Source organism: Desmodus rotundus, chromosome 1 (genome assembly GCF_022682495.2).
Source record: "Desmodus rotundus isolate HL8 chromosome 1, HLdesRot8A.1, whole genome shotgun sequence".
In the NCBI taxonomy this organism is placed as follows: Eukaryota; Metazoa; Chordata; class Mammalia; order Chiroptera; family Phyllostomidae; genus Desmodus; species Desmodus rotundus.
Window position 1 is genome coordinate 162,140,521 of NC_071387.1, and position 20,955 is coordinate 162,161,475.

General features: G+C 46.2%; 1 protein-coding gene, 1 long non-coding RNA gene and 1 other non-coding gene across 4 annotated transcripts in view; 1 reads left to right on the top strand and 2 right to left on the bottom strand.

Annotated features, from left to right (window-relative positions):
• Positions 1 to 2,504: 2,504 nt before the first annotated feature.
• LOC123480084 (uncharacterized) lies at positions 2,505 to 20,942 on the top strand. Its single transcript, XR_008425249.2, has 4 exons — positions 2,505 to 2,902; positions 16,219 to 16,437; positions 18,477 to 18,655; positions 20,218 to 20,942. It is a non-coding gene; the product is annotated as an uncharacterized lncRNA (long non-coding RNA).
• Positions 14,632 to 14,738, bottom strand: LOC112307576 (U6 spliceosomal RNA). The gene has a single exon (XR_002975062.1). It is a non-coding gene; the product is annotated as a U6 spliceosomal RNA (small nuclear RNA).
• The window catches only part of THBS4 (thrombospondin 4), a 56,282-nt gene continuing 53,074 nt past the window's right edge, over positions 17,748 to 20,955 (bottom strand). For both annotated transcript variants that reach the window (XM_053912216.2, XM_045197806.3), the window contains 2 exons: positions 18,469 to 18,608; positions 17,748 to 17,962 (listed from right to left, as the gene is read on the bottom strand). In XM_053912216.2, coding sequence (XP_053768191.1) covers positions 17,901 to 17,962; positions 18,469 to 18,608 — 202 coding nt within the window. In that variant the 3' untranslated portion in view covers positions 17,748 to 17,900. The remainder of the gene's footprint in view (positions 17,963 to 18,468; positions 18,609 to 20,955) is intronic.

A 20,955-nucleotide genomic window follows, 5' to 3' on the forward strand; every position in this document is an offset into this window, starting at 1 on the left:
AGAGGCCAGGGGTGCTGCTAAACATCTTCCAATGCCTAAGACAGCCTCACAGCAAACCATTATTTGGCCAAACTGTCAATAGTACCAAGAAACTTCACAAACCACTTTTGACACGTTCCATCAGTCACAGCACCTTCTCCATACACTGCACAAATCTTTTTTTGCATTTCAGTTGCATTTTTACCTTTCTTAAAATAATAAAGCATACAACACTGAAAATGTGTATTTTTCTTCCATCTTCAATATTAAAATGGCTGCACAAAAATTCACCAATTTTGAAAAGTTTTTTAGAACGCACGCTGATGTGACAGCTGTCACAATACAATCTAACAAGATGGTTTCAGGTGAAGACAACTACGTATTACTGGAGCCGTCATATAGAATAAACATAAGGGACTTTTTGGCCAACCCAATATACCTGCTGTCATTGTGGGAATGCACGGGGTCCTGTCTGTTGCTGCTTCCCATGAAGTATCAGTTGTACGAAGCTCTCAAAACTGCATGAGCTTCTGCTTTGTCTGGCTTCCCAGTGGGGAAAGAGTGGGTTCCTCTTCCACAGCTTCAGCAAATCTGCAGGCTGCCCCTGGGTGCTGGGTGAGAAGAGAAGGAGGGGTCATATTGGAGGTAGTGTCCTTACCCTGTAGAACCCAAGGGGTCAAATCCTCCCCTCCCTACCCAAATGTGGGGTGGGCTGTTAAATCCTCTGTCCTGGAAACTGTGTGGGGTGGGACCTCTCCTTCTGGACTCCTATTAGGTAGCTACTGAGCCTTCTAGTTGGCCATTTTTTTGCCCCCCCTTTCTGTTTTGTTTCCTTCACTGGATTGGGTCCTCAATCTTCCAGAGTTTCTGGTGAATTTATTATTGCAGTTATCATACTTCTAACTCCCAAGTGTTCTTTTCTGTTTTCTGATGATTCCTTTCCCTCCCTAAATACAACATTCCATTCTTGTTTCATGAATGTGTATTGTCAGCCTCTCCTGGCGGCTGTAACAAAATACCATAGCCTGGGTGGCTTTTATCAAGGTGTCTGCATAGTTGCCTTCTGGTGAGGACCCTCCTCTTGGTTCAGAGCCGGTGCCTTCTCTCTGTGTCCGCCCTCACTCAGTAGAAGAGGCAGGGGCTCTCTCTGGAGCCATTTTATCTGTCTGTCTATCTATCTATCTATCTATCTATCTATCTATCTATCTATCTACCTATCTATCTATTCATTCATTCATTCACAAGGCACAAATCCCATTGAGGGGGGCTCCACTCTTATGACCTAAGTACTTCTCAGGGGCCCCACATTCTAAGACCATCTCACATTTGCGGGGGGAGGTTAGAATTTCAACATAAGAATTGGGGGAGAGGTACAAGTATTCAGACCATAACACACATCTTCTTATATTTCATAGGGGGTATTATTTACTTATTTTTTCTTTTAAGTGGTCCTCTGATCCCTTTATGGACTCTTTCTCCTCTGAACTGCTTTTATTCTGATTGTTTGGTCACTTGCCTTTTAGAACGAGGCACTAAAAAGCAAACTGAAGCGCCCTGGGCATTCCTACCTTATCACCCCTTCATTAACAGCAGTCCTGAGGCTGCTTTCTCTGTCCCACGTGTTTCTCTGAATATTATTGTAACACTTTCTATTGTTTGATGTGTTCCATTATCTTAATGACTATATTTACTTTTAATTTCCCCATTGTTTTGCTGGGCATTAAGTTTTTTCCTCTTTTCCCTTGGAGGTCAGTTTGCCATAGTATCTTTCCACAGATGGCTTTTATTTCCGTCCATCCATTGACTTGGAATCTGGGAATGGAATTATCAGGTCGAAAGCTGGTGGGCACTGTCATCCCTCTTTCCCGTGTGCTGCTGAACTGCTTCCTAAAGTCAGGGATACAGGTCCAATGTCAGCAGCAACCAATGCTTCCAGCAGGCGATTTGTGAGTCTTTATGGTTGCTAGCTTCAAAAGTACAAAACAGCACTCGTTGTTTGAATCTCATTGTTTAATTTCCTTTTTCTTGGGTTGCTCGTGAGGTCGAACGTTCTTTCAGGTGGAACTGCAAACGTTTAACCTGGAGGAACATGAGCGTACAGGGAGGGACTGCTGACTAGATGCAAAAGCAACGTTTTCTGGGTTGGTGTGAGGCAGCGCTCCTCAGCCTGTGTGCCATCTGCGGAGTCGGCTGACTCCCTGAAACTAAATGCAGAATGTTGTGTCCGTGTGCATATTATTAGGAAGGGTGAAATGGGGTACAGAGCGTGTTCCCCCACAGCTTATGGTCGGGGGTAGGAGAGAAGCAGATGTTATGGCTTCAGATACTTCTCATAACAGTGGCAAGTGGATAGTGTGTCTTCCCTAAGAGGAAGCTGTACTACCACCCCAGGCAAAAGGTGCGAGAGGTGTGTACGTGACTTTAAGGGTGTATCCTGACTTGTGACATAGCCAGGGGAGGCGGGTTCCCCCTGGATCACTGAGTCATCTTGCCCTGACTGGGGCGGGCAGCCATGAGGAGATTCGGCCACGCAGCTTGGAAGGGAATAGAAGAGCAAGGAGGGAGGAACGAGGCAGCAGCCATGTGATAGGGAGAAGTAGGCAAGCACCACTGTAGTTTGTTGTCAGCATCTGACCGTGCAGCCAGGTGTGGTGAGACAGCAGGCGGCTGCTCTGATTGGGCCTGCCCTAGCTGACCCCAGAGCTGCCAAGGACTTTGCCTTGTGAGACGCTGCCCTGCTGCCCTGCAACCCTGGACTCTATCTGGACTCTTGAGACTTGTGCCCTTCCTGGACTCCACCACGGCGCGATGCAGCGCACTGCGGTGCACGGTTTCCTGGGCTATTACGTGAGGGCTGAGGACAACGTACCCCAGGTCCTGAAGGGGAGAGCTGCTGCTGGAGTGTGTGCGCAGCCTGATTAAGGTAGAAATGGTTTGCTTTTGGCTTACAGCATTTTGGGGAGCAAGGGAAGTGCTGGGTTTCATGCAGGAGGTTAGAATTTTGCAAATAAAGACCTGTTTCTTCCAGCATTCATTGTTGGGTCATTCACCAAGGTGCCACGTGGAAGGGCCAAGTGGATGGGCCCAGTCTGCTGGGTTACAAGGGGAGGGTCCTTGGCTTTCTTCACAGTCTCACAAGAATCTGGACCTAAAAAGGCTGCGTTACATGGTGGGAGATTTCTGCCCTAAATAAGAAAAGGGCAATACAAGAAGACTCTGGAGTGAGACTGCCTTTGTTCGGAATCTCTTTCTGCCACTTGTCAGCTCTGTGGTCTTGGGCAAGCTCTTCACGGCCCTGTGCTGGCGGTCACGATAGCAGCTCTTTCATAGGGTTGGTGTGCGGATTGAATGCGTCCACACAGCTAAAGGACTATTGATAGTGCCTGGCGCACAGCAAATGTTTAGTAAGTGTCTGTTATGGAAAAACTATTACTAAGTAGAACTTCCGATGATTGGATGGGCTGCCTCATATAGTAGTGAGCTCCCTGTCACTTGTCCATGAAATACGTGCCAACTCCCAGGGAGACTCCTGAGAGGGTCCCTGAATTGGGAGGGAGTTTCTGTGAGTTAAACTTTCCCTTTGGGCAGGTGGCAGGGGTGAGACCAGCTGCCCTTAATAAGCCAGCAGGCCACCAGCAGGAGTGACAGCTGCACTTGCTAAATGGAGCTGTACTTATAAACAAGCAAGCTGTTCCAAGAGCGCATTCCTGGCCCACTCTCCTGAAGATGCAGAAGAACAGTTTGAGGAAACCAAATGCAGTTTCTGCACCATTATGCGTGGGGAGAGTAGGGGTGGGGGAGTCACCGTGGTGAGCAGGGAGATAATGTAGTAAGGGGTTGGGGGTGGGGCGCTGTGGAGCAGAGGCTGCCTGCTCCTCTGCACTTGATCTTAGCCAAAAGGCCAAGATGAACAGATATTTAATGAGTACCTGCCAAGCTCCATGGGGTTTTCTACCACTGTTTCCTCATTGTTCTCATTTCCTTTTTACTTGTTGGACTTCTGGGCTTCTCGTGGAGAGGCAATAAAGCCCAGCTAATGAAGTGGCCGAGTGATATGGAAGCCTTCGGGACGGTGGGTTCAGACAGAAGTTGGAAGTGTCCGTGTCTACGTGCGTGCGCAGGCGAGCACAGGGAATCCAGTCCAGCCTCAGATTCCCGAACTCTGGAGAAACTAAAATCTGGGTGGGCTAGTGCCGAGGGAGGTTGACTTCTACTCGGTTTGCCCAGAAGGAGACCCTGAGACAGGATTTGTGTGTAACTTGTTTACTTGGAAGGAACCCTCGGTAGTAGGGGTGTGGGGAGTGAGGCAGGATGGGGAGGTAATGACCGCTGAGGCCATTGGGCTGGGGTGATGCACAGTACGTGGCACAGTACGTGGCCACAAGGCTCGGGGCCTGTCAGGGACATTCCTGAGGGCCACTGGGGCAGAAGAAGTGGCGTCAGTACCAGAGAAGGCTCTGAAACAACTGCAGGTGCTGGCAGTGTGACGGCCGTGGGTGACCAGTGGTCAGAGAAAAGGACGGGTCACCAAAAGCATCTGTCAGTGTTTTTCAGTAGAAACAAAAGTCTCCTTGATGTGAGCAAGGCCACGTGTGCGTTGGAGCACACTTGGCCTTGTGCTCCATGGAGCCCAGAGAGCTCTCTTCCCGCCTGAGGTTAACCAGGGCCTCTGTGCAAAGCTGTCGGCTCTGTGAGCTTCATCAAGGCAGCTGGCCAAGGGGGCTTTGTAAGAGCTAGCACTCTCCAGCCTGCCATGTTGACTTTCTGGCACAATCGATGAATATTTTCCATGACGATAGGATAATTGCAGAGCCAGTGACTCGGGTTTGAGTCTTCTCTCCGCAATTTATAAAGTAGATGTTATTTGGCAAGTCCCTCAGTTTCTGTGCCTCAGTTTCTTCAGTTACAAATGGGGAATCCTCTTTCTCTTTCCTCCCTCACCCCTCCCCCCACCCCCCCACCCCCTTCCCTACCCTTACAGCAGGGGTGTCAAACTCATTTTCACCAGGGGCCACGTCAGCCTCGCAGTTGCCTTCAAAGGGCTGAATGTAATGTTAGGACTGTATAAAAGTAACTACTCCTTAACAGTTAAGCGAGAACTCGGTGCTGCCGCCAGGTAGAAACAAGGTGCTGGGCCGGAAAAAACAAGGTGGAGGGCCGGATTTGGTCCGCGGGTCTTGTGTTTGCCACCTGTGCCTTACAGGATTGTTGTCCGGATTAGTGGCAATGTGGACAAAGTGTCTGGGCCATTATTTTTGTTAGTCTTTTCCCTCCCTGTCTTTGTTGGCAATGTGATGGGGTTTTTTTGTTTGTGTTTTGGTCTGGTGCCTGAGGCGGAGAGCCCTGTGGTAGAGCCTAATTAAGGTGGTAGAGCCTAATTAAGGTGCGGCTGGGCCTAATCAAGGTGCCGTGGTTCTTCCCTTTGTCCTGGGGCAAAAGCAGGGCCCACTCCTCACCTGCCTGTACTGTGTGCTTTCTGTTGGGGGGTGGAGGGGTTGACACGAAGTTTCTGTAGCAGTGGATTCCCTTGCACCTGACTCTGGCTGCGTTTGAGTGATGGGGGAGGAGAGAGGTTTGAGGTGGGGCTTCTAGTCCACGGGGTATTGCAGGGTGGCTGTGTCCCTCTACCCACGGCCACAGCTTTGCTGGCTGGCCCTCCCTGCACACCTACCCTCTCAGGAATAGTGACACACTTTCCTCTTGCTCAGTCAAGGGTGGTGGGGAGGACAGATGGGGACAGATCCCCTGCTGTGCTCTGAAACGTACCCCCACCTTCTTAAATAGCCCCTTTGTTAAGCTCTTCCCAGTTACCCAATTTGAGCACACTGTCTCCTTGTGGGGTTAGGACAGCTGCATTAGAGTCCAGGCCCTGCCATTCACTAGCTGAGGGACCAGAGACGAGTTACCTAACAGGCTGTCGGCAAGAGGGCTGCTCCCGCAGAAAGCCTTGGGCATCTGGAGAAGAGTTCTCAGACTCAGTTACCTAGAGGGGCCAGGCAGGAGCTTAGTGAGTGTGGAAGGTTGAGAAGGATCTTGGACACAGAAATGACACAGCTCTCTCCAAGGGTCCTGTGCAGGAATGCAGACAGTGTGGCCAGAGCTTTGAGTTTTTAAAGAGAAGCTGGAAATCCAGATTTTTATGTGAACTTTACCAGGTTTTAAATGTTTGTTCAACTTAGCAAAGCAAATAACAACCAGAACAAAACAACAATGAAAACACTGTGCAGGCCAAACAGTTTTCTGCCGAGCACCCGTGCTGGCCAGGGGCGCGGCTGCCCTCTGCTGGGAAAATCGTTCTTTCTGGTGGGGCGTTAGGATGGGCTCTTCTGACCCAGCTGAAACTCTCGGGATTATGTAAGTGGGGTTTCTTCCCAATTGACAAATGCTTTATGAATAGAGACAGAGAGCTGGGTGTCTGGAGATCCAGTTCTAAAATAAACAATACCTTTGCAATTATGACCCGATATTAGAACGAAAATGGCGTTCGCTCACACAGAAGCCTGGCTGAGCCAACTGGATCTGTGTACTCCCTGTGCCCCTCACCGTGCCCAACACAGTGCCTGGCATGTAGCAATTGCCAGGTGGGCGTTTCAGGAATGAATGAGTGAGTGAGTAGTGAGTGAAAGATGAACGGATGGATGAACAGCTCTTTGCTTGGCTCACAGAGAAGACTGTCATGTGAATTGAGGCTGAAGGACGAGGAAAAAGTCTTCTCTAGGCATTCTCTGAAAGAAAACAAAGAAGAGGAGGTTCGAGTGTTCATTTAGAGAATAATTCACAATAATTCAAATTTAGGTTGGTTTGTGGGTGGTGGTGATTTTTTGTTTAGTTGCATGTTTTGGTAAATAAGAGTTCTTAAGCATTGAACCATTAGCAGTTAGCATAGTGCTAGGAGTAGAGTAAGTGTTTAATAAATTCTATGTGTTATTTTACTTGTAATAAACTTTAGTAATCATCTCAGCTAGGAAGAGAGCAGCTTGTTCAGAATAGGGCTATTTTTTTCCTCATTAAACTTTGTTTTAAAGGGTTTCATAATTCTGTGACAGATTTTTGGTTAGGTTGTTTCCATTAAAAAGTGCTGATTTCGCCCTGGCCGGGCAGCTCAGTTGGTTAGAGTCGATGCGCCATGGTTGTGGGTTCAGGGCACACACAAGGAGCAACCCGGGAATACATACATAAGTGGGACAGATCGGTGTTTCTCTCTCCCCCTTCCTCTCTCTCTAAAATCAATATGTGAAAAAAAGTATTGACTTAAATAACTAATAACTTAAAAACTGCCCCCCATCCCACAAAGACCCAAACAGTTCACAAAACATTCTCCTTCCTTCTGAAGGTTTTACAATGCATCGTAATCATTAACCAGACTTTTGCTGTGAAACAGCCAATTGAGATGAACAGTTCTGAGACTGTTCTTCTATTACTGATTAAGACTGGGGTAGAAGGTATTGGAAATGACATTCATTTAACCTTCAGAGCTTTCTGGGCGGACTTGGGGACTTTGAGAATAGGGCTATTTTTAAGGGCTTTCTGCCCCCTAGTGGATTTTTTGGAAAATGTGAAGCCTTTTACTGGTCTTGTGTGGTCGTTTTTCCAATTCAAGAACTCCTTGATTTAATTGAGGGGCTGAAGGTGGGGTACAGAGGTGAATATCGCATAACCCTCATCCTCTAGGATCTCATAGAAACCACAAGGCTAAAGACACTTTCGAGATGTTAGTTCTCAACCCTTGACCCTCAGGATTCTGGTGGGAGTGGGATGGACTTGTGTGAGGATAACTCATTAAAAATAAACTAGTGAAGAAAAGTTTTCAATGAAAATTTTCTTTCCATACATTTTTCATAGATATTAGCCATCTGCTACTGTTTACTCTGGTGGGTGCTATAAAATAAGCATTTAATGAATGACTATTTAGAAAAATCCCCAAATGTGGCAAGAGATGTTAACACTTGGACAACTCTCTTTTTTTTTTTTTTTTTTTGGACACATGTGCTTCTGACAGTGATTTCCTGTTGTGCTTTTTAAATTTTTATTTATTGATTTTAGAGAGTGGGGGCAGAGATACTGGAGAAAGAAGCACCGATTTGTTGTTCCACTGATGTATGCATTCATTGGTTGCTTTTTGTATTTCTGTAGGTGTCCTGACCTAGGATCAAACCCACAACCTTGGCGAATGGGGTCGATGCTCTAACCCACTGAGCTACCTGGTCAGGGCCCTATTGTGCTTTACAATGTATAAATTGGATATTACTTAGCAAGTTAAGCGTAGTGAAGGGGAGACTTGTGTGCTGGACCACAGACTGGATAAAAGAGTGCCATCGTTTCAGGGTCCTTTGAACTGAAGCTGTGACCTTCCAGGGCAGTGCTGGGACCCAGGCTCTGCCACCCATCTGGAGCACTCAGCTGTGGAAGTTTTTGTTGTTGTTGTTTCCTTTTTAATTTTTTTAACTTATTTTTTCACTCACCCTCCACCCCCAACAACCATCAGCTTGTTCTTCATGTCTATAGGTCTGTTTCTGTTTTGTTTTGTTTTAAAATTCCACATGTAAGTGAAACATGATATTTGTCTTTCTCTTACTTATTTCACTTAGCGTAATACCGTCTAGGCCCCTCCATTTTGTTGCAAATGGAAAGATTTCATTCTTTTTTACAGCTGAGCAATATTCCATTGTCATTATGTACCATATCTTCCTTATCCAGTCATCAGCCGATGGGCACCGAGGTTGCTCCCGTATCTTGGCTATTGTGAATAACGATGCAGTGGACGAGGGGTGCACATACCTTTTTGAATTAGTGGTTTTGGGGGGAGAGTAAATACCCAGAAGTGGAATTTGGGGATCATTTGGTAACTCTATTTTTAATTTTTTGAGGAATCTCCACACTGTTTTCCACTGTGCTGCACCAAATTGCCATCCCACCAACCGTGAATGAGTGCTCAGCTTTCTCCACACCCTTGCCCATTCTGGTTGTCTGCTGATTGTTTGATGTTGTGTGAACTTCTTGTATGTTTTGGATATGAACCTTTTATTGGATATATCGTTTGAAATATCTTCTATTCAGTAGGCTGTCTTTTTGTTTTTCTGATGGTTTCCTTTGCTGTGCAAAACCTTTTTAGTTTGATGTAGTCCCATTTGTTCCTTTTGTTGCCCCTGTCTGAGGAGACAGACCCACAGAGACATTGCTGAGGCTGATGTCAAAGCGTTTACTGCCTTTGTTTCCTTCTAGGAGTTTTATGGCTTCAAGTCTTACATTTAAGTCTTTAATCCATTTTGAGCTTGTTTTTGTGTATGGTGTAAGAAAGTGGTCAAATTACAATTTTTTTACGTGTCTATCTGTCCAGTTTTCCCAATACTTATTGAAGAGACTGTCTTTACCCCATTGTGTAAACTTGCGTCCTTTGTCATAGATTAACTGACTGTATAGTGAGGATTTATTTCTGTGCTCTTTATTCTATTCCATTGATCTATATACTGGTTTTTATGTCAATACCATACTGTTTTCAAATTTGGGAGCATGATATGTCCCACTTTGTTCTTTCTAACATTTCTTTGACTGTTCAGGGCTGTTCATGAATTTCTAGAGTGAAGGACATGGCATCTTTTATTTTTAAGAACAAATCCAAACAGTAGGAGCTGAATAGTCAGGTCCAATTTGTAGTGGCTCAGGAAGCTGAGGTGGGGCCCAGCCTTGGGGGTGTGAGTTGGAAGACAAAGCCAAGGCTGCTTGTTTTGTTTCCATTTTAATTTGTCTCACATCATTTAATCACCCATACTTCCTTTAGCTAATATTCTGCTGAACCAATTTAAATTGCTCATTGGTTTTTTTTGTCACTTTCTTAACTTTGAGACTACTGTATTCCTTCTGACAGAAAGAGCACAAGTGTCTGTTTCTGTGCCCCCCTATTTCTATGCCCCCCATTTCTGCATGTGGGTCTGGGGCTGCCCACTTCTGCCTCTGGGGGCTGGTGGTTGGATGAGCGGTGTTACCAGAAGCACCTTCTGGAGTTCGGGGTGCAAGGCCTGGAGCTGGTCCTCGCTCCTGTGGCCCACTTCCTTTCCCTGAGTGCAGGTCCCTTTGGCCCTGGCTCTCATGTCCTCCCTTCCTTGACTTTTCTTCCGTATGCTCCCCTCTGCTGTCACCCTGTCCTCTCACTTAGCCAGCCTCCTATGTCAGTGCTTATTGGGGGAACTTCTTTGACTGCATCCCTCTATTCAGAATCCCTGGGCGTATATGGCTTCAGAAGATGAGATTAGGGCCCTATCTTTGGTGGTTACCACCTCTATCCTTGGTCTTTGGCTACTGGATGTCTCTGTGGGGATCGGGTCCCCCAGAGCACAGGGGAGAGGGCTTTCTCAGGATGGATGCGTTGGTGCTCCTCCTGCCATTACAGACTTGGCTGCTGGGAGCTCTGGTCTCTGCTCCAGGGTGTGGGCTCAGGGTCCAGTCTGCAGTTGCCAACAGGTGCCCCATTAGAGGCTCCGCCCACTTTCTCACAGCATGTGGGGCTACTCCAGACCCTGCCACCCTTCTCCTCCACTCGCCTTGAGGAATTCCCCTCTCCTTCTTCCCACTGTCTCCCTCTGCCTCTTGAGCAACTCCATTTTCATCTTAAGTCTGACTTTTACACACAGTATCCCTAGAGGCTACTTTAATTTTTCAGGTAACCCTACCCCCACCCAAACATGATCATATACCTTCGATCACCAACATTTGAGGTCATTCAGAATGTGGTGGGGTAGCGCCTTGAGACACCCATTTCCCTGTCATGGTCCCTTTCCCAATCCTCCCGTTCAGGCAGGGGGTGGACTCTGAGCTCATTACCTGAGAGGGGATGTGGCAGGTGCCCGAAAATGCAGCTTTAGGGGATGGGTGGATCTTGGGGAGTGAGTGAGGGAAGACTGGAGGCAGATCTAATTTCTTGGCCAAAAGCAAGGAGGAGTAGGAGGAGGCTGCCCTCCTCAGACCAGGGAAAGATTCTCCCATACCCAGAGGGAGATGGAGAAAAGGGGAGGGAAGCCCTGAGGGCTTCCTGCAGCCCCTCAGGTGGGGGCTGGTAAAGAAATGGCTGCACAGGTGCAGACAGATTTGGGGCCGCAATTGTGGTCTTTCAGCCTCAGAGAATGGGGAGGTGGGTGCTGACCGTGGTCATGTTGGGAGGAATCTTATGGATAGATGCGGCCCCCCCCCCCCAACTTCATACTGAGAAGGCATCCCAGAGTCTGGATCCTGGGAGAAGAAGGAAACCCCAAGAAAGACTGGAGTCCTGTTTGTCTTGAGTCCGGCAGAATGAGCTCTCAAAATAAACACAAGTTGAAATTTGGGAAATAAAGTTGTTTTCTCGCAAACCTGAGTTCAAGGCCTGATTCACGTCCACTACATGGCTGAGGAGGTGGGCTGTGTGAGGAAAATACTTTTCATTCTTTTTTAGGATGAGCTAAGGAATGGGCTGTAATTACTCCTCAGTCACGTGTCCAGCCAGAAAAGAGGAGTTTTTGTTCTGCAGGCCTCAGTGACCTCTAGCCCTCCAGAAAAGAAGGCGTGTTCAGGCATCCTGCCGAGGTTAACAAAAGACAGGGAGGAAAGGGAGGTGCTCCTTGCGCCCACACAGGGCCCACGTTGGGGCTACTGCGATCCTGGGGCCTGCGGCTGCCCACGAAGGGTCTGAGAGCAGGAGCGCCCCACTGAGGCTGCGGCTGCAGCTGCAGCCCTCCGCTCGGTGAAGCCCCTGCAGCAGGAGAGCTGCACCCGGGTCCTTTCCCCCTCTGTACCATGACAGTCCCCATTGTCAAAATGGGCTGTGCTTTGGAACACTGTCCGCCACTGACTGGAGTTGAGGGTGCATTTCCCCAGGCTCCTGTAAAATAAGATAACCCTATTGGTGTCGCCTGTCGGTCGCTGGACTGTTTTTGGTTGGCTTTGATTTTTGCTTATGAGGGCAGCTTTGGTATACAGAAAATGGCTTATGGCTACACTCGTTTTTTAAAAATTAGCGTTTGATTAATTAAAGATACACATTGCAAAACCTTGTGTTTATAAGTTCAATTAAAAATATTATTACTCTACTATATTCTATAAATATACAAGTTTACTTGTTACTCTATAACAAAGCTTATAATCACTTTTTAGTTTTTGATTAATGCTTAGTCCCATTTGCAAACTTAGTTAATTCAGTTTCCTTAAGCATTTAAAGTTATATTTATAAACTTAATATATTAATCTATGACAATAAAATACTATGTTAATTTGTAATATTACAAATGTTTAAATCTCATTTATAAATTTAATTTTTCTGTCATTTGTGTGACAACACCTACTGAGGTACTCAAGTAGCTCTCACAACAAATGTATAATATTGTGGATTATAAGTTATCTTAACCACCTCACAATTATTTATATGTTCAACCAGTTTCTCCCATACATTTTAACTTAAAATAACAAATCTAAAACCAAATACTCGACTATACATTTTTCATTAGAATCACGAGTTCAATTCATTAGATTTTCTAATAAACCAAATTCTCTTAAATATTTCAAGTACTTTAAATATCACATATTCAAAAATAATTCCAAAGTATTAGGATGATGGATTCAGCATCTCCATATTGATTCTACATTTTCTCAGGAATAGTAGACCCTTGTCCACTGATAAAACTATACTGTCTCAAGAAATTTAGGGAGAACTTCTCAGTAGACTGTGGTTCTTTATTAACCAAAGATTTGGGCAAGCATGTAAGATTTGGAGCTATGGACACTGAAGGGTATTTTTTCTCAGGAAACCAAAGGAAAGATCAAGTCCTTTTTCCTAGTCCCACTGTTGTGAGGGACCCCAAGTGTATGCCCTCCAAACAGGGGCACCTCATGTCTCACTCCCCTAGATTCATGTGATAAATGACCTACTTCTTAGGTTTCCTGACTTGTAGATCAGAGTCTTTTTTTGTTGCTTCAGTATATTCTGAGTTATCTTCCAGGTCTGGGCCATAAAAAGTGCTTAAGATATTTAAACAATGTGAGAATCCAGGTGACTGGATTCTGTATGTTTCTCATTCTCTTTGACTCCATAGCCCAGCACCAAAATTAAGCTAAGGTTTACTTCCTATAATAATTCTGAAATATAGGAATATACCCTAGGCAGGGAGAAGGAAGAGCTTCCTTTCTCTCTTGGGTGGAGACAAAATGTGCTCCCGTCCCCTCTCTGCACCTGCTCCTGTGCCCTGGGGCCTTCTCCCAATGCCCCTAGTGCCCTCCTCCTGCCCCAAGATCGCTCCCATGTCCTGTGGGATTCCACCCAGGCAGGACCTTTCCCCACAGTCACACATCTCTCTCCCAGTCATGCCTGACATCCCCTCAGGACCTGTGATCTCAGAAGTCAGGAGGAGGATAGGCAATGGAATTCACCCCAGTTAGTGAGTGACTGACGGCTCAGGCTCCTAGGACGTTCATATGATTCAAATGAGGACCTTACTAAGCTGAATGGGCCCCCAATAGGGATCTGAGTCACTGTGGTAAAGCTGAGTATAAACATTAAAAAACCCCAGGTGTGACTTGGGAGAGAGGGCCCCACACCTGCCGGTCCGTCTCCGTGGTGTGTGTATGGCTAGGCCCGCTCAGTGCTTCCCAATTTTACAACGTATTCTACTTCTCCACTGTTTAAAAAAATTGAATATATTTGATATATAACGTTGTGTACATTTAAGGTGTACAATGTGTTAATTTGATACATTTATACAGGGCGGGGCAAAAGAAGGTTTACAGTTGTGAATATGAGAAATAGTTTTTTCTTGTATTATTATTTATGACTTAGTGTATTATTTTCCATACAACCAACCGTAAACCTACTTTTGCCCCACCCTGTATACTGTATATGATGGCTATTGTATCTACACTTAGCTCCTCTACCGCATTACTTAATTATCCTTTGTTTGTAGTGGTTGGGATAATTGTTAGTCTTATGGCAAGTTCGATGACTGCAGGACAGTGTTTTGTCTGTACCCCCTACACTTCGCAGCAGGTCCCTATGAATTGTTCAGTTCTCGCTGTCAGTCTGTACCCTTCAACAGTGTCAGTCTTCCCCCCACTCTCCATCCCTTGGCGACCACCATTTTACACCCTGTTTTTTAGGGGTTTGACCTTTTAAAATTCCACATGTAAGTGATATCATACAAATTTGTCTTTCTCTCACTTGTAATGTCCTGGGGCTCCACCCATGTTGTTGCAAGTGGCAGAATACCTTGTTTCTCATGGCTGAACAACATTCCATTGTATAGAGAGCATTTCTAAATCCATTCATCTGCTGGTGGACATTTAGGCTGTTCCCACACCGTTGCTGTTGGGAATGAAGCTGCAGCAAACACGGGAAGGCAGAGGTCTCTTTGACACCCTCTTGTCATTTTCTTTGGGTGTATGCCCAGAGTGGAATTGGCGGATCTTGTAGCTTTTTTAAAATCTTTTATTTTTCAGGAACTTCTATACTGTTTTCCTTAGTGTTTAGATCAACTTATGTTCCCACCAACAGTGCACGAGGGTTCCCTTTTAACCACACCTTCGCCAGCCCCTGTTGTCTCTTTTCGTTGGTAGCCATTCTAACAGGTATGAAGCAACATCTTACTGGTGGTTTGATTGGCCTTTCCCTGATGATTAGTGATCTTGAGCATTTTTTTTAATATGGAACGCTTCATGAATTTGCATGTCATCCTTGCGCAGGGGCCATGCTAATCTTCTCTGTATCGTTCCAATTTTAGTATATGTGCTGCCGAAGCGAGCACTTGAGCATCTTTTTAAAAAATTAATCTTTATTGTATTTTTTCCATTACCATTTAGCCCCCTTATACCCCCCCTGCAATCACCACACTGTTGTCCATGTCCATGAGTCGTTTTTCCTTTTTTTTTGAGCATCTTTCTTTATACTTGTTTGCCATTTTAATGTTCTCTTTGGAAAAAAATGTCTATTTAGTTATTATGCCCATTTTTAAATTAAATTGGTTTTGTTTTTGGTAATTGAGTAGTATGAGTTCTCTATGTATTTTGCATATTAACCCCTTGCAAAAATATTCTCCCATTCAGTAGGTTGGCTGTTCATTTTGTTAATTGTTTCTTTTGCTGTGCAGAAGCTTTTGAGTTTGATGTAGTCTCATTGGTTGATTTTTGCTTTTGTTGTTTGTGGCTTTGGCATTGTATCCAAATCATTGCCAAGACCAATGTTGAGGAGCTTCTTCCCTATATTCTCTTCTAAGAGGACTTTCCCACTTCTTAAACAAATAGTTTTCTGATAGCTTCAAGCTTTCTACATGAGCTTCCCAGACATTAGGGGACAACTAGGAGCAGGACAAGATAGTGTGCCCAGCTGTGTGTTGGTAAATGTTTGACAATCAGCTCTCTGGAGTCCTGACTTGTAGTGTTTGCCAGTTGCTGTGGTGTAACCATTCCAGCCAAAGCCAATTTTAAACTATCAGCTTTTAACCACTGGCTCACAAAATTCTTAAAAATTTAATGGTTGGTTCTCATGGGCTGGTATGTGTTGGCTTTAGCACACCACTGGATCTACCCGTTCTGTTTGCTCTGATTGTGTATAATAACTTTGTCCTCCCAACAATGTAATTAGCTCCCTCAGCTGTTCCAATCTCCTGTGGGCCCAGGATGACGCTCCCATGGTTATAGTCACGGTTAATACAAGGGTGTTAACTAAAGAAAGTGTTTCCTGTGAAGAGATTGCTTTCTTGGAGCAACTACACAGCTAACGGCAGGGAGGCTGACAGGTGGGAGGCTGCCTGTTTCTACCAGACTCAGGGAGGCAGTGTGGGCGACAATATAGGAGCCACAGGATGGTTTTGATGAGGAAACCAGGCTCACTGGAAGTCCAATCAAGGTACTGAAAGAATTCAGCTCAGATTCCCATCCAGACCTGATCACCCAGCACACTTTCCTATTGGAGATCAGTGCATTTGAGGCACAGGATCTGGTCTGCTCTCCAGTGATTAGAGTGAAATTCTTCAGCAAGGGGATCTGTGGCCTTCCTTACAGACTGCCTGGGAAGTGCCAAGGACTCATAAAAAGGGCATTAAAATAGCTACCTATAAGGTTATAACCTAACTACCATAGAGTGGATGAGGACCAAGTGGGCCAGAGAACTCCTGGGAGCCTAAGGGCTCAGGAAATAACCTTTCAGTCAGATATGAGCAGTGAGGACAAGGGAGAAGATTGAGAGATGGCAAGCTTCACACAAGTGAATTGACTTTTCCTTCCCAGGTTTTCGGGAATCAGGAGAGATTTGCTAGATGTGGAACCACAGGTTGCAAAAGAGCTATGACAGCAGTATGGCCCAGAAGTCCGTGGAAGGCAGCTCTGGCAGCAGGACCCCAGGGAGACCACATCGTGACAGGGAGGGAACAGTTGCTGGACGGGCCCGGGCTCTGTCCACTCCCTGGAGACTGTGACAATGTCGGCGATCGAATGTCCTGAATTGAGGTAATGTGCACCCCTAGGCCTCATGTGTGTGTGTTGGGGGGTGCCCCGAAATCCTCCACTTCTCATGTTGGCCATGCACATGCCATTGTATTTTCTAACTCCTGAGATTATAAAACTGGGCTGAGCGTTTACCCTTCATTTATGATTTAAGATATTTCCAGGAATTCTGGAATAGGAGAACGTATGTATTACTAACCAGCAGTAATCTTTGAAACAACTCCTTAAGGAATTTGTGAGAACTGGCCTGGGTCTTTGCCTTACAAGTGGAATGGGAGAAAGGCTAGCGCACAAATTGGGCCCGTTTCTGCCCTGTGCTACTGACGTCACCATACTTACGGCGTGTGTCGGGAGCAGCTTTTTAAGTTGTAGGAGGGCTTATGTGGCCTCTCTGCACCATTGTCCTTGTCCTTGAGGCATTTACCCACCCATTCGCACAGCCATCCAGCGAACATTTACTGGATATCTATCATCCACGTGCCAGGTACAGCCCTCTGGATTTGCAAGTTCTGCATCCATGGACCCAACCAACCGCAGTCTGAAAATATTCCGGGGGGTGGGGGCGGAAGGGGGTAAAGGTACGTTGCTGCTGACGTGGACTATGTAGTTAGGCCTGTGCTAAACATGTAGCCTTTTTGTCATTATTCCCTAAACAATACTGTATAACAACTATCTACATTACTTTAGGCATTATAAGTAATCTAGAGATGATTTATATTATGAAATACTTTGCAATTTTATGTAAGGGACTTGAGCATCTGTGAGTTTTGGTATCTGCAGAGGGTCCTAGAACCAATCAATCCCCAGTGGATACCGAAGGATGGCCGTACTGTTGGCTCTTAGGGATACTGATTGTAGACGACCCAGCCCTTTGTGCTCAGTAAGCTTACTTTCCACTGGGGGGAGCCAAATGTACACACCAACAAGCATGCGGCAGTTGTTGGCGGTGCCAGACCGAAGTCTCAGTGAAGGTGTGTGGTGTGGAGGGTACCGGAGAGAATTAGGTGAGTATGTCTAAGGAAGAATCCTCACAGGGAAGGTGCCTCTGGGCACACGTTTCCTTACCCTGAATAAGGGGGCTGCTGACACGTGCCTGGGACCGGGAAGTTTTGTGTGAAGCTGCTTGGACTGACCGAAGACGAGACCTTTGGCCCTGGCGTTCTGTTTCTCGCACGTGCTCAGTCCCACTGACTGGCCTGTCGAGGAAAGAAGATCCTCCAGCAAGGTCAGCGTGGACGCCGCGGGCAACATACTTGTATCCCAGGCTTTTACGGTGTGTACGTGATGCCTGAGTGACACAGCTTTTAGAAAGCTTTTAGAAATGATCTCTTCTTTATTGCCACATTCACATAAAAAGTTTGATATATTTGGGCTAGTAAAAGAAAGCCACAGGGTACATAAAGTAGGAACTTAAAAAATATATGGCTTTAGTATTTGGAAAAGCAGTTGTGAATCGCTTCTTGGGCTTATTTATCCAGGCGATCGAAATTCTGGGTTTGGAACTCTTGGAAATCCTCGGGGATGGTGTCTGTGAAGAAGAAAGGCACAGGGGGTTAGGAAGGCCCCTTGCACCCAGGATCCCACTCCACCGCACCCAGCGCAGGCAGCCTGTAGGGGTCGCTGTCTGCCTGCTGCCCATTTCTGCATCCCGCTGCTTTGCAAATCACTGAAGGAAGCAGGGGGAGTGCTCCTTCACAGGCCTAAAGATTATTAGCAGGGAGAGTCACTTTTAAGTCTGTGATTATCTTTGAGCTGTATGCAAATAAAGGCTGCCTGAAAATTAAACCTGACTGAATTTCTCACTGAACCCCAAAGCCTATATGCCAGGAAGTTAAATTCTATGGGCCTCAATTTCCTCATCTTTCAAACAGGAAAAAATGAGATCTACCTTTTACTTCACTTACACAGGGACTAGCAGGCTTTAATGACTATGTGGCGCAAGTGTTGGGCTTCTGGGAGGAAAGTGTGCTATAAAAATAAGGTGGCTTTATTTGATTTCAGTAACAGTATTGCAGTAATAAGAATGTACGTTACCATTGCAGCGATACTTGAGGTTGGACCAAATGATGTTTTCTTGAGAGAAGCAGAACACTCCAAGCCGGCCCCCACGCATGGTGGTGTCTATGGTGACCCCAGAGTCAGCCACCAACTCGGAGCCTTCATAAAATCGCACCCTGCAGACAACACAGCCCGGATGAGTATCCATGAAACTCACACCAAGGTAAGGGGGCAGTGCCCTTTGTGAGAGCCAGGGCTCCCACTGCTCATGCATGTGCATCTTTGCTCTGTTTCCCCCTCTGCCTCCCACGCACCTGGGCTGTGCTCTAGCTATTGCCTCTTTCCCGCTAGACTGGAAGCTCCATGAGGTGAGGGACCAGGTGTCCTCCCATCTTCTGTCTCTCCCAAGGCCCAAGAAGACACTGGGCACAGAGTCAAACCCGATGGGTACTTACTTGCTCATCAGTTACAGAGAAGTCACAGTATGACCCAGGACTGAGAAGCTCTGTGACTTCTTGTTCTGTGAGTTACCTTGGCTACACACCACATCTAACAAGCGCTGCACTTTCTTAGGTCTGATTGATTTCATCAGGTGGAAGCTCAGAGCAATAATTTTTGTCAGGAAAGACAACACTCCTTAAAGCGGGGTTTAAAAAATTTGTGGGGTCATTTTTGGCTGTCACAGTGTCACAATGACAGATGCCAGGGATGCTGGATGGCTTACAAGGCCCTGGAAAGAACAATGAAAACTTCTCCTCCACTCCAGACACCTGGGTAGGTGAGGAGCCTGTTTAGTCAATACCCAGGCCTAGAACCCAACTCCTTTTACTCGTGAACATGTATTTTTTGGTACTGTTTTAATAAAGGGGTGGGAAGAAGTACATTTCCAGGTGTAATACAAGTAGATAGCACAAGAATAAACTTTTGTGTACTCATAACTGTAAACCTACTTTTGCCCACCCTTATATAAACTGAATTTTCCAGGGTCAGTTGAGAAACTGTTGAGTACTTTGTTCTGTTTGAAAATCAAAAGCTGCTCAGAAAACCAACTCAAAGATATAGAAAATAAACTGATGGTTGCCAGATGGGAAAGAGCCTGAGAGGAAGGGTACTAAGAAGTACACATTAGCAGCCACAGAAGAGTCACAGGGGTGTGAAATACAGCATCGGCCTAGGGAACACCGTCAATAAGACTGTAATAACTATGCGTGGTGTCCGGGGCCAGTACACTTATGGGGAGATCACTTTAAGTTATGTCTAACTACTGTGCTGTACACCGGAAACTAATAATACTGCCTATCAACTGCAATTGGAAAACAAAGCTGTTCACCACTTCAGAAATTCCCACTACTATTGGTAACACCATTGTGATATTTAAAAGGCACCAACACCACAACTGCATTATTAGAACGTCACCTTCACAGTGATTCCAGGGGGAGGGGCAAGTGTCTGTTTCACATGTGTTCTGGTGTGGTCATGTTCAAGCACTTTCTTATGAAGCGTTTCTATTTCTCTACTGTTAGGGGTCAGATTGATTTTCTAAAACTATATGTGCAGGTAAGTTATATTTTGTATGATTTCATTTTGCAACAGAAGAGGGGGCACTTAAATATTTGTTATAAAAAGGGGGCATTGGGCACTTAAATATTGTTATAAAAAAGGGGCACTGGGCTTACAGAGTTGAGAACAAGACCACGTGACTGCGAGACAAACCGCACGCTCTACAATGTCTCCAAGAAGAACAAAACGCGAGTTAGCCCTCACAGTTTTCCTTTTCCCTCCCAGGCCGCTGTCCTGCCCCGGGCAGGAGACTGCACTCAGCAGCTCCCCTTCATAAACACACTCCATAAGCTGGCGGGGTTGTTGGCCTGCATGCTGGCGAATGAGAGAGTGAGTACCCAGTCTCAGTTTCAAAGATGCAGTCCTAAGCCATCCTAGCTTTTGAGAATAGTTTTTAGTTTTTTAAAAAAACTAGTCCTACAGGGAAATGAGGCAGATTACATTGACTTCCATGAAAATCAGTTCCTGCTGTGTGTGGTACACATGCCAGGCTCTGGGAGACCAAGATCAAATGAGACACAGGCCCAGCCCTCGTGGGGTTTATGTCCAGGAGGAAAGACGGACTCTAAGGGACTCACTGCAGTGTGAAATATTCCCGGTAAGTATCACACAGGGCCCAGGGGATCACAGGGGAGGTGTGGATGGAGACTCGGCCACACGTTTCGCCTCACACAGGTCAGCGTGTCTACTCTGAGGCTTCTCTGAAGAACGTGGCAGAAGAGCACTATGCCAAGGTCTCCCCCAGAAGGTCCTTCTACCCTCAGTTTGGTCCTAAAGTCCAGGCGGTCAGCCTGAGCCTCACTCCCCCCACCCTTCCTGTGAGCCATAGCCCGAGGTCTTGGAGCCCTGGCGTGCCCTTGCGGACAATGCTGGGTCAGGCCTGCTCCAGGGAGCGAAGGCTCCGAGGTGCAGAGTGAGGGTGTGTTTTGCTTCCAGTGCAAGGTGAGAGTCGTCGTCCGCCTA